This window comes from Pelophylax lessonae (assembly GCF_965119305.1).
Source record: "Pelophylax lessonae genome assembly, chromosome: 8".
NCBI lineage: Eukaryota > Metazoa > Chordata > Amphibia > Anura > Ranidae > Pelophylax > Pelophylax lessonae.
The window spans coordinates 221,198,819-221,211,110 of NC_138775.1; the positions used below are offsets into that span (position 1 = coordinate 221,198,819).

General features: G+C 47.4%; 1 protein-coding gene across 1 annotated transcript in view; it reads left to right on the forward strand.

Moving 5' to 3' along the window:
• XPR1 (xenotropic and polytropic retrovirus receptor 1) overlaps positions 1-12,292 on the forward strand; it is a 298,966-nt gene that overhangs the window by 255,864 nt on the left and 30,810 nt on the right. Inside the window, exon 11 of the mRNA XM_082264780.1 lies at positions 9,710-9,904. Within this exon, the coding sequence (XP_082120906.1) occupies positions 9,710-9,904 (195 nt within the window). The remainder of the gene's footprint in view (positions 1-9,709; positions 9,905-12,292) is intronic.

Below are 12,292 nucleotides of genomic sequence, written 5' to 3' on the forward strand. Positions count from 1 at the left end.
AGTTTTAATGTCTAGCTTGTCAGGAGTGGCTGGCTTTTCCTGTGCTGGGGCTTTCTGCCCCAGACTCTTTCTTCTTTTTGAAATTTTGTTTGAGTTTTCTCTCTACCTTTACTTAGCTGTTATTTTTGTCAGCGTTAGTTAGTTCTTCTGATGAAGAGGATCATGCGGGCTGGGTCTCGGGCTGATCCCCCTGGTCGCAGGTCGTGGGTCAGTGGCTTCCCAGCCTGCCATCGAGCGTTCAGCCAGGTAACGCTCCTGGCACAGTGAACGACCCATCCCTGTTCGGTGCAGGGATGATTGGTGAGGTGGCTACCTCACTGGACGCTGTGCGGTTTCTTAACCCCCATTTTGTGCGTCTTGAATTGCGACTCTCCCTGCCTCATGTGCAGCGGCTTGTTCGCCTGTGCGGGTCCCCCACGCCATTGAGAGGTAAGTGTATCTATGTGGGGACCTGTCTGTCTGGGGGGGGTGTCAGTCTGGGACTGTGTAACCTGCCTCTATTCACACTGCTTGTCTCCCTATCTCTCGGCTGCATGCTGTGGGCTGCAAAGGGGGGGGGGGGGGGGAGCTGTGTGACACTGTGTGTGTCAGTCTGGTCAGTGTGAGAAGCTGTGTGCTGTGGGGCATGTTTTTTTGGCATGTTTGGGCATATACAGCGATCGCTGCGGCGATCTGACATGTATTCCTATACAGGGATGTCACGTGTGCATTACTGCACTGTGGAGCGGCGGTTTCGGCGCCAAACGGCGCCATTTTGCCTACACTCGCTCCGGCCGCATGTTTTACATGCATGGCGGCCATTTTCTTGTGGCCTCCATAGGCTTTCATAGAGCGCCCTGGCAGCATCACTTCCTCTTTCCAGGAACACCGATCGAGGCAGCAGCAGCGGTGAGGGTCTCCTCAGGTTTTATCCTTCTGTTCTTGCTATCCATTGCCTGAGTTCAGGTTGCATATTCCCTGTGGGGGTCTCATTGTGCTTGAGTGTGGTGCGGTGGGCTGCGCTTGCCGCGCTTGCTTAAAGGGGCAGTTAACCCTTTATTGTCTGGCATTACAGGGGCAATGGATTCTCAGGAGGGCAAATTTCCTACCGCCTTGGTGGAAAGCCAGGGGACCGCTGTTTCCCCCCCAGGGGGGGATTTAGCCACTATTGTGGCTGGCCTTGCTGCTCAGGTGCAGATGCTGGTGGCTGCTCAATCTACTAAAAGACCCAGAATTGCTCTTTCCTCTGATTCTGAGGGTGAAGGTGATGGGGTTGTTATGGCGGGGGCCTCCTTATCGGGTTCCCGCTCCTCCCTAGATCTAGTGGGGTCCGAGGTGGAGGCTGAAGTTGAGGGGGTTGATAATTCTCCCCCTGGCTCGCCTGAAGAGCTTGCAATCATGGATGAATTGATTGCTTCCATAAAGCAAACACTGCGTTTGCAGGATGAAGTGTGTCCCCCCGCTGCCTTGGCGGCCTATGGGACGCAGAGAAAACGCAGGACGCCGCAGGTTTTTCCCTGCAATGATGATTTTCAGCGCGCTGTTAAGGAACAATGGCGCAATCTGCGCAAACCTTTTGCTGTGCCAAGTAGGTTCAAGCTGCGTTGTCCTTTCTCGCCTTCCACTGATGAAAGGTGGTGTGTGCCTCCCCCAGTGGATCACGCAATTGCGGTTTTAAACAAGGCCACTGCGATTCCTGCAGAGGATTCCCCTGTGTTCCGTGATGCCACGGATAGGAGATTGGAGTCTCTTGCCCGTCATACTTATTCTGTTACGGGTTCTATGCTTAAAGCTCTGTTTGCTTCTCTCATGGCGGCCCAGGCGATCGCAAGTTGGACGCAGATGCTTAGGCGCGTCCTAGTGGCCGTCTCGACCTCGCCGGCGACCCTGGATATGGTGGATCAAAATCCACCAGGGTGTCATGTATCTGTGTGATGCGGACCTGGACCTGGTTCCATTGGCTGCGCGTGTGCACAGCGTGGCGGTGTTGTCTCGCCGCCTGGTTTGGTTAAAATGTTGGTCGGTGGACCAATCTTCACGTAAGACCTTAGCCAATCTGCCTTATGATGGGTCTCGCCTTTTTGGGGAGTCCTTGGATGTGTTGATTAAGGGGATCACCGGGGGTAAGAGCACTCTCTTGCCCCATTTCCCCAGGGCTAAGGGGGCTTCTGGGAAGAAGCATGCTAATTTTCGGCCCCCTCAGGGGTCCTTTTCGTGCCTTTCGGCCGCACTACAAGGGCAAGCCGTTCAAAGGTCAAGGCTCTCGGAAGAAGCCCTGGTCTGGGAAACAGAAGTCCGGCCGATCCGGATCTGCAGCCCATAACAGTTCGGCCTGAAGGGGCGCCCTCACCCAGTTTTGGGGTGGGGGGACGCTTGCTCGGTTTTTGTTCAACCCTGGTTGGCCCGTGTGCGGGACAGATGGGTTCAGGAGATCGTTCGATCTGGTTACAAGATCGAGTTTCTCTCTCGGCCGGAGAGCAGATTTTTTCCCTCAAATCTTCAACTGTCTCCAGAGCGTTTGCGGGACCTGCACCTGGCGGTGCGGGACCTGAGGGCTCAGGGAGTGGTGGTTCCGGTGCCTCATCGGGACAGGTTTCGGGGGTTTTATTCCAATCTGTTCACCGTGCCCAGAAAGGAGGGCAAGGTTCGTCCGATTCTGGACTTGAAGGCTCTGAACCGCTCTGTGCGGGTTCGCAAGTTCCGCATGGAATCCCTGCGGTCGGTGGTGGCTGCCCTGGTTCCGGGGGAATTCATGGCCTCCATCGATTTTGAAGGATGCGTATCTTCACATCCCCATTTTCGAGGGTCACCAGAGGTTCCTTCGATTTGCCATTGCGGAGGATCACTACCAGTTCGTGGCGTTGCCTTTTGGTCTCGCCTCGGCTCCGCGGGTCTTCACCAAGGTGCTTGCACCGGTTCTGGCATTGAGGGCCCAGGGCATTTCTGTCCTGGGGTATCTGGACGACATTCTGGTTCGGTCTGCGACCAGCCAGGGTCTGGAGAAGGACCTGTCTGTCACGATGCAAACTCTGCAGGAGTTTGGTTGGACGATAAATTTTCCAAAGTCGACACTGAGTCCGTCGGTTCGTCTTCCCTACCTGGGAATGATTCTGGACTCGGTGCAGGCGAAGGTCTTCCTGCCGGAAGACAAACTCAGAACTCTTCAGGAGGAAGTCAGGTCCCTCAGGGACGTTCCGCACTCGTCTCTGCGGACGTGCATGAGATGTCTGGGATTGATGGTCTCGGCCTTCGAGGCGATTCCCTTTGCCCAGTTTCACACGCGGGGTCTCCAAGCGGAGATCCTGTCCAGGTGGGACGGGCGACTTCAATGTCTGGATCTTCAAATCTCGTTGAGTCATCGCACCAGAAGAAACCTTCTGTGGTGGCTCCAGTCCCCGATGGTGTCCGGGGGCAAGTCGTTTCGTCCTGTCTCGTGGACGGTGATCACCACGGATGCCAGCCTGTCGGGCTGGGGTGGTGTTCTGGGCGTTCTATCCGCCCAGGGAACTTGGTCGGAGGGGGAGTCTTCCCTTCCGATCAACATTCTGGAATTGCGTGCGATAAGTCTCTGTCTTCATCGCTGGACGGACCGGCTGCAGGGCTGCCCGGTTCGGGTGCAGACGGACAATGCCACGGCGGTGGCCTACATCAACCACCAAGGGGGCACCAGGAGTGCCCGAGCGGCTCGAGAAGTGGCCGACATTCTGTCTTGGGCCGAGACTCATGTCCCGGCGATAACGGCGGTTCACATTCCGGGGGTGGAGAACTGGCAGGCGGACTATCTGAGTCGCCAGACCCTGGATCAGGGGGAATGGTCTCTCCACCCGGCTGTCTTCCAGATGTTGTGCGCGAAGTGGGGTCTTCCAGATGTGGACCTGTTAGCGTCTCGTCTCAACAACAAGGTGAAAAGGTTCGTGGCAAGGACGCGCGACCCTCGGGCAGACGCGTCGGACGCGTTAGTGGCCCAGTGGCATCAGTACAGGCTGATGTACGCGTTTCCACCGATTCAGTTGCTGTCCAGGTTCCTTCGCAGGTTACACTCGGAACGCAGCACGGTGATTCTTGTGGCACCGGACTGGCCTCGCCGGTCCTGGTACGCAGACCTCGTGAATCTGGCGGTCGACGCCCCGTGGCGTCTGCCTCTTCGAGACGATCTACTGTCTCAAGGACCGATATACCATCCTGCTTTACAGTCGCTGGCTTTGACGGCCTGGCTGTTGAGACCGAGGTCCTGAAGGAGAGGGGTCTCTCTCCAGAGGTCGTTCATACTTTGATCAACGCGAGGAAGTCTTCCTCGGGGAAGGTTTATTACCGTACTTGGAAGGCCTGTTTTGCCTGGTGTGAGTCCAGGGGGTTTTCACCCCGCACGTACTCGGTTTCCCGTGTGCTGTCTTTCCTTCAAACGGGTGTTGATCAGCGTTTGGCGCTGGCTACGATAAAGGGTCAGGTGTCTGCACTGGCCGTTCTGTTTCAACGTCCCGTGGCTTCCAACTCCTTGGTTGGCACTTTTGTTCAGGGTGTGCGGCATCTGGTTCCTCCTAGGAGGGATCCTTTGCCCCCTTGGGACTTGAATCTCGTTCTGTCTGTGTTGCAACGTGCTCCTTTTGAACAGATCAGGGAGATCTTGTTGTCTATGTTGTCCAAAAAGGTCGCCTTTTTGGTGGCGATCACTTCGGCTCGCAGAGTGTCGGAGCTGGCAGCTTTGTCCTGCAAGTCTCCGTACCTGGTTGTTCATTTGGATAAGGTGGTCTTGCGACCTAATCCTTCTTTTCTTCCAAATCGAGTTTCGGAATTCCATCTTAATGAGGATATTGTCTTACCTTCGCTGTGCGCGAAGCCTAAACATCCAAAGGAGGTGAGATTGCATTCTCTGGATGTTGTTCGGGCGATAAGGGTTTACCTTAAATCGACTGAGTCTTTTCGAAAGACGGACTCCTTGTTTGTTCTTCCGGAGGGTCCTCGGAAGGGCATGGCGGCTTCGGCCTCTACCATCGCCAAATGGATCAGGCAGACCATTGAACAGGCCTATGCTTTGCAGGGGAAGGTTCCCCCTGTGCCTGTGAAGGCGCACTCTACTAGATCTTTGAGTACGTCTTGGGCCTGTCGTCATGGGGCTTCTGTAGCCCAGGTGTGTAAGGCGGCGACCTAGTCGACCGTACACACGTTCACAAGATTCTACAAAGTAGATGTTCAGGCATCGGCGGATGCTTCCTTTGGCCGCAAGGTTCTTAGTGCGGCAATTCCCTAGGGTCCTTTGTTGGGGACCTCTGGCTGTTGGGATAAGTTTTATATCCCCTGGTTTTTTTGTCTTTTCCTGGGTTGTTGCTCCTGTTGAGCACTTGTTTTTTTCTGTTGCCCAGCTGGTTTCCTTCCTTTGGTAAGGTTCCGTTCTTTGATGCGGAGACTGCGTTGCCTTTTCGGCGCGGATGCGTTTCCCACCCCTCATGTTTGCACTGCTTTGGGACATCCCCATATGTGACGAATATGAAGAGGCGGCGACTGTCGGAGGACGTAAGAGGAAAAAGGAATTTTTGTAAAATCTTACCTGTAAAATTCCTTTCTCTGAGTCCTCCGACAGTCGCCGCCCCCGCCCCTCTTTTGGGGTTTGGTTGTATACTGCTATTCCACTAAAACTGAGATATGGTTGCAGGAAGTAGGAGGGTATTGACTGAGGGGACCACCCCTTGAGGGTGGGATATGTTAAAAGCTTTAATGTTAACATATTCTGTTGCCTAGCTACTCCTTCGGAGCAAAGTCTAATACCCCATATGTGACGAATATGAAGAGGCGGCGACTGTCGGAGGACTCAGAGAAAGGAATTTTACAGGTAAGATTTTACAAAAATTCCGTTTTTTCATTTTGGATAGCCGCTTGATTGTTTTTATAGGCATCCCCCCCTCTTACTGCCCTTCGGTTCTTCTACCGAGTCGGAGAAGGAATCCATCGGCAGCGGAAGTTGACCATAGAGAATACTGCAGACCAGATAGCCCCTGGAAGTTTCTATGACCTTCAGATGCCTGGCACGACGTTATGACGTTACGACGTCACATCCGGCCTTGGCAGTTGTAAACACTGCAGTTGCCTCGGCTAGGAAGCCGAGAAATATATATATATATATATATATATATATATATATATATATATATATATATATATATATATATATATATATATTTTTTTTTTTTTAATTTTAGGCTTTCCAACCTAGAGACGAGATCTGGGCACTTACAGACCACAGATCTCGCTGTAAAGAGGACCTGTCATGCCCTATTCCTATTACAAGGGACGTTTACATTCCTTGTAATAGGAATAAGGGCTCTTTCACACGTGCGATCCGATCAGATCCGCCTGTCAGTTTTTTTAGGCGGATCTGATCAGATCCTCCATGCAGCTCTATGGGGCAGCGGGTGTCAGCGGAGACACCTCCGCTGACACCCGCTGCCATCCGTATCCGGTCCTGTCCGTGAAATCTGGACGGATGGAAACCCTATTTTTCCATCCGTTCAGTAATCGGATCGGATGAGAGCGGACAGGCGGTCCGCTCTCATCCGATCCCCCATAGGGGGCAGCGGGGGCTGAGACACCTCCCTCTCCGCTCTGCAAGCGGAGACGGAGCTGTCATCCGCCGGCTCAGCTGGGATCGCGGATCGATCCCCGCTGAGCAACACGGATCCGCCTACGGAGGCGGACCGTGTGAAAGAGCCCTTAAAGTGTTAAAAAAACAATGTAAAAGGAAAGTGTCAAAATGTAAACATAAGTAAAATAAAAATAATAAAATGTAAAGTGCTGTGTTCTCGCTCGCAGAAGCAAACACATGCATTCGTAGGTCACGTCTGCATATGTAAACGGCGTTCAAACCACACGTGAGATATCGCCACGAACGTTAGCGCGAGATCGATAATTCTAGCCCAAGACCTCTTCTGTAACTCTAAACGGGTAACCTATAAACAAAAAAGCGTCTCCTATATAGATTTTTAAGTACTGAAGTTTGGTGCTATACCAAGAGTGTGTGCAATTTTAAAGCATGGCATGTTGGGTATCTATTTACTTGGCGCAACATCATCTTTCACATTATGCAAAAAAATCTGACTAACTTCAGTGTTTTGTTTTTTTAAATTCATGAAAGTTTTTTTTTCCCCAAAAAAAACGTTTGAAAAATTGCAGCGCAAATACCGTAAATAGTTGCAACATCTGCCATTATATTCCCTAGGGTCTCTGCTAAAAAAACATATAATGTTTGGGGGTTCCAAGTAATTTTCTAGCAAAAAAATTATGACTTTTACGTGTAGGAGAGAAGTGTCAAAGTTGATCTGAGTGGGAAGTGGTTAAGGGAGGGTTATAGCCCCTGTCGGTTTTTTTTTTTTTTTTGCCATCTGTGTCCCATTGGGGAGATTTTCCTTCCCTTATTGTCCAGTGGCCAAAGCAGGAAGTGGGAGGAATTCCCTTGAAATTAAGGGAATCCTTTGGGCCACCAAGGTCACCAGACCCAGTGTCCCAATTGGGAGATTTCCCCTCTCTTACTTTTCTGGGGACAACCAAAAATTTGGGTTTCTCTTTTTTACTTTCACTTTCAAATATAATGGTAAACAGGACAAATAGAGAGGGTGAATCTCCCTAATGGGCACAGACAGCAATAAAAATCTGACAGTTACACTTTAATCCAGAAAGTATAAGGTATGTAGTGCCAAAGGATATAGTCAATAAATTCAAGCAACGTGGATATCAAATAACAAATAGTATGAAAAATATATGAATGAATAAATATATATCACAATAGAGGTTCAAGTACTCTTCTATAATGTGATCACAAAATCATCCAGGTGATAAAAATTAATATCCGTGATTAGGGAGATATACTTCAATGAATAAATAGTGTCACAATAAAGTGCTCCTGCTAACAAATATATCTATTGATAAAGCATTAGCATACACAAGTGGGAATTAATCAAAAAAAGTGGTGCAAAGTCCATAAAAAGTGGGTAATTTCTTCTGTGCTTTGCTGATATCAAGTGACCAAGTGCTGGTGCTTCAACATCATAAAGTGACTTGGTGCATTAATGGTAATGCTGGCCGCTCACCTCCTGGTTAGGCTCACAAATTATAATGAGCCAAACCCGCTTTTTGCAAACACAGGTGCTGTTAGGTGTGGATAGGTAGCTTCCTCCTGTCCTCCCTCTGGATGAAGGTGCTTCAGGTAGGATATAATGGCCAGACCCGCAGTGTCAATGACACAGTGAAGGGGATAGGGTTGTCACCTCCTCATAGTGATCTTTCCACCATCACAATTAGGTACATGTATAAAATAAACACAGCGATCTAGTGCTCTCTGTAACAACTAATTTATTGGGGTAAAAAATACAGCAAAACACTCACATAGACTGGCACTCATCCAGGCATGGATAGCGATAATGGGTGCTCCAGTGTTTGCAGACTCCTCCCCCATACGCGTTACGTTGAATCTACGACTTCTTCAGCAGGGGTCTTGTTACAGAGAGCACTAGATCGCTGTGTTTATTTTATACATGTAACTAATCGTGACGGTGGAGAGATGACTACGAGGAGGTGACATCCCTATCCCCTTCACTGTGTCATTGACACTGCGGGTCTGGCCATTATATCCTACCTGAAGCGCCTTCATCCAGAGGGAGGACAGGAGGAAGCTACCTATCCATACCAAACAGCACCTGTGTGTGCAAAAAGCGGGTTTGGCTCATTATAATTTGTCAGCCTAACCAGGTGAGCGGCCAGCCATACCATTAATGCACCAAGTCACTTTATGATATTGAAGCACCAGCACTTGGTCACTTGATATCAGCAAAGCACAGAAGAAATTACCTACTTTTTATGGCCTTTGCACCACTTTTTTTGATTAATTTCCACTTGTGTATGCTAATGCTCTATCAATAGATATATTTGTTAGCAGGAGCACTTTATTGTGACACTATTTATTCATTGAAGTATATCTCCTTAATCACGGATATTAATTTTTATCACCTGGATCATTTTGTTATCACATTATATAAAAGCCCTTGCACCTCTATTGTGATATAGATTTATTTATTCATTCATTCATATATTTTTCATATTTTTTGCTATTTGATATTCACTTTGCTTGAATTCATTGACTATATCCTTTGGCGCTACATACCTTCTACTTTCTGGATTATTTTGGTGTCAGGTGAATGCACTTTATGTTAGCAGCCACCGGTCCCCTTATCTGGCTATTAAGCAATTAATTGGGGTCATATACCATTAGTTACTTTTTAATGGCTTTTCAGCTCTCCTCAGATCAGGGAAATTATCAGTCAACTAAATTAACAAAAAAAAAAACATGCAACACCTTTTAGCACTGCTTTATTAAAGTAGAACTATAGGCAAAGCTATTTTTTTTTTCAATTGTTATAGAGTAAGGGAGGGTTATAACCTCTTTTGGTTTAATTTTTGCTATCCCTGCCCCATTGGGATGATTTCCCTTCTCTTCCTGTCCCATAGTCAAAACAGGAAATGAGGGGACCTCATATTATTTCAAGTTTCTCAGGCAGTTACTTCATTTCAGGACAGATTCCCTTATAACCTCTATCACATAAAATACAGACTAGATGTTTAAAAACTGAGGACAAGGATAAGATTGGCATTAATGTTCACAATAGCCAGTCAGGTGCCTGAATCAGAGTTTAGGTTTGTTTCATGTGTTTATTCTTGTGCCTTACTTGCTCTCCTTTGTTTACAGCGACTGGAAAGTGCAATACATATACCTATGGGGTGCGAGCTGTGGTTCAGTGTATTCCAGCCTGGCTGCGTTTCATTCAGTGCCTGCGACGATACAGAGACACTAAAAGAGCCTTTCCTCACCTGATGAATGCTGGCAAATACTCCACTACTTTCTTTATGGTCACATTTGCTGCTCTCTACCAAACCCACAAAGGTAAAAGTCCTGTGTGTATATATTATCTCCAGATCAGATCTGAGACATCATTGTGACTGATTAGCTGCGAAATCCCAATATTGGTGATGCGTGATTAATTACATGTACACAGCTTATCTCCCTGATGAATAAACCTTTCTTAAATCACTGTCTCTCCTCATTTCCAACAAACCGCTTTTCCTTAAACGAGCCACAAAATGGTTCCATCGTGCATCAGTATCCGACTATATGTTCGATCAGGGGTCTCCAAAGTGCAGCCCACAATGAAATATAATTTGGTACACACTGTCAGGTCCCTGCCAGGGGGCAACAAAGACCCCCCCCCCCCCCTCTCTAGCATTGTGGTTGTATTCAGACCAGTTGTGCTTCCCAGCTTCCACTCTGCTGCTACACTGGCATATGTAGGGGGGCTCTGATGGACTGTTCTGAATCATTTCATGTGGATTACAAAAAAGCTTCAAGTAAAAGTATTCATTAATTTAAATCTTCTTTTTATATATTTTTTTAATATATGATTTGGCCCTCGTACCCCTGCAATTGATCATAAGCTACTTTTGGGGACAGGTATGATGAAATAGTTTCTTTGCTCAGTGGCCACTTTATTTAGGTACACCTGTTCAATATTCAGGTAGTCAACACTGAAATGTTTCTTCTGCATTTCAATACATAAAACATGCAGACACGATAGCTGTTTGATCAAACATGGGAAGTTAAACTTGGCTATACCATTATACCTTCTATTGGGGAGAAATGCTTCAGTATAGAGAAGCTTGGTGGTGTGCACATGCTATATGGAATAATAAAGTTTATTGTACGATGACAAATGTGCAGTGTGGCTTTCCCTTTATGACGTCTGAAGAGTAGGATGAGATCAGCCCTGAATCGTCCGCACACACAATTTGTGGTTATGGCCGAAGGAGTCTAGGACTGCTGTAACCAGTTTGGAAACTGCAACTTGGACTGTGCAATGATTGTTGGTGCCAGACTCGGTGGTTGCAGAATCTCATAAATTGCTGGCTTCTTGGGATTTTTTTTTTGTGCTCTGCATTCTGGAAAAACAAATAATCGGAAGTTCTGTGGGTAAGAACAATTTGTAAAATAGAACCTGTACTGAGAAAAATAGGGGAACTCCCATTGCCTCCCCTCCTTAAAGATCTTCAGTACTTTCTTAGTCGCTTCTCTGGAACAATCCTGCAAATGAGGACTTCTGAGATTGCAGGTTTTGGTACTGAAGCTAAACCATAAGGCAGGGGTGTCCAAACTTTTTTCAAAGAGGGCCAGATTTGATGAAGTGAACATGCGTGAGGGCTGACCATTTTACCTGACATTCTTTGGACCATTAAAATTAAACGCAAACTAACTATTTTATGCAAAGTTTTTTTCAAAAGGAATACTTTTCATTTCATCACATGGATGACAAATCTAAACGGGTGTTAAATCGCTCTGCCTTTCATATCTGAAGGCCAGATGAAAAAAAATCCAGGAAGCTGAAATATATGTCAGGAACATTGTAAAGTACATTACATATTATTGGTAATAAAGGTTGTCTGTCAACTTTTAAGTTAAAAAAATATTTGAACAGGAACATAACACCAAGTATGCGTGTTGTGTTCAAATATATTGATAACTGATTTAGACCAACTGACCTTAACTGAGATTTTACAATGTATTCATCTCAATCCGGAGCATGCGTGCTCCCTAATCAGTCACACAAGGGTTAACCACATATAAGCGCTATATGAACCCATCGATGATGATTAATGATGGCAGCAAAAAAGTCATGAATGATGCCAATGTATTTTTCCAAATTACCTGAGGGGCCGTATTAAAGTAGCCCGGGGGCCGCAATTGGCCCGCGGGCCGGACTTTGGACATGCCTGCCATAAGGCCTCTTTCACACTGCCCACTGCAGTTTTCCACAGTGCGGTGTACCTGTTGTTTTCGTGTGGTACACGACTGTTGAAATATACACGCTTTACAACAGTGGTCTGCAGAATGGTATCTTTACACTCATCCTACCTAGAGGAGGATAGCTGATGGGAGTAAGACCCTGTGTGGATAAGTAGCCTTAGAATAGAAGCAGAGGCTATAGTAGATGTGGGATCACCAAAACTGGACAACTGAAACCTAGAGAAAAAAAGTACCTGTTCTAACTAGTCCTGGTTTCTGCTGGTCCATTTGGCACACACCACATGAATCTATTGATTGGTTTTGGCCAGTGTAAGAACGTGCCGTTTGTTTTCCAATGTGACCCATCAGACTTTATATACAGGCATACCCCACTTTTAAGTACACAGTGGGACCAGAGCATGTATGTAAAACGAAAATGTACTTAAAGTGAAGCAATACCTTTTTTCACTTCTCAATGCATGTAAATACACTAGCTCC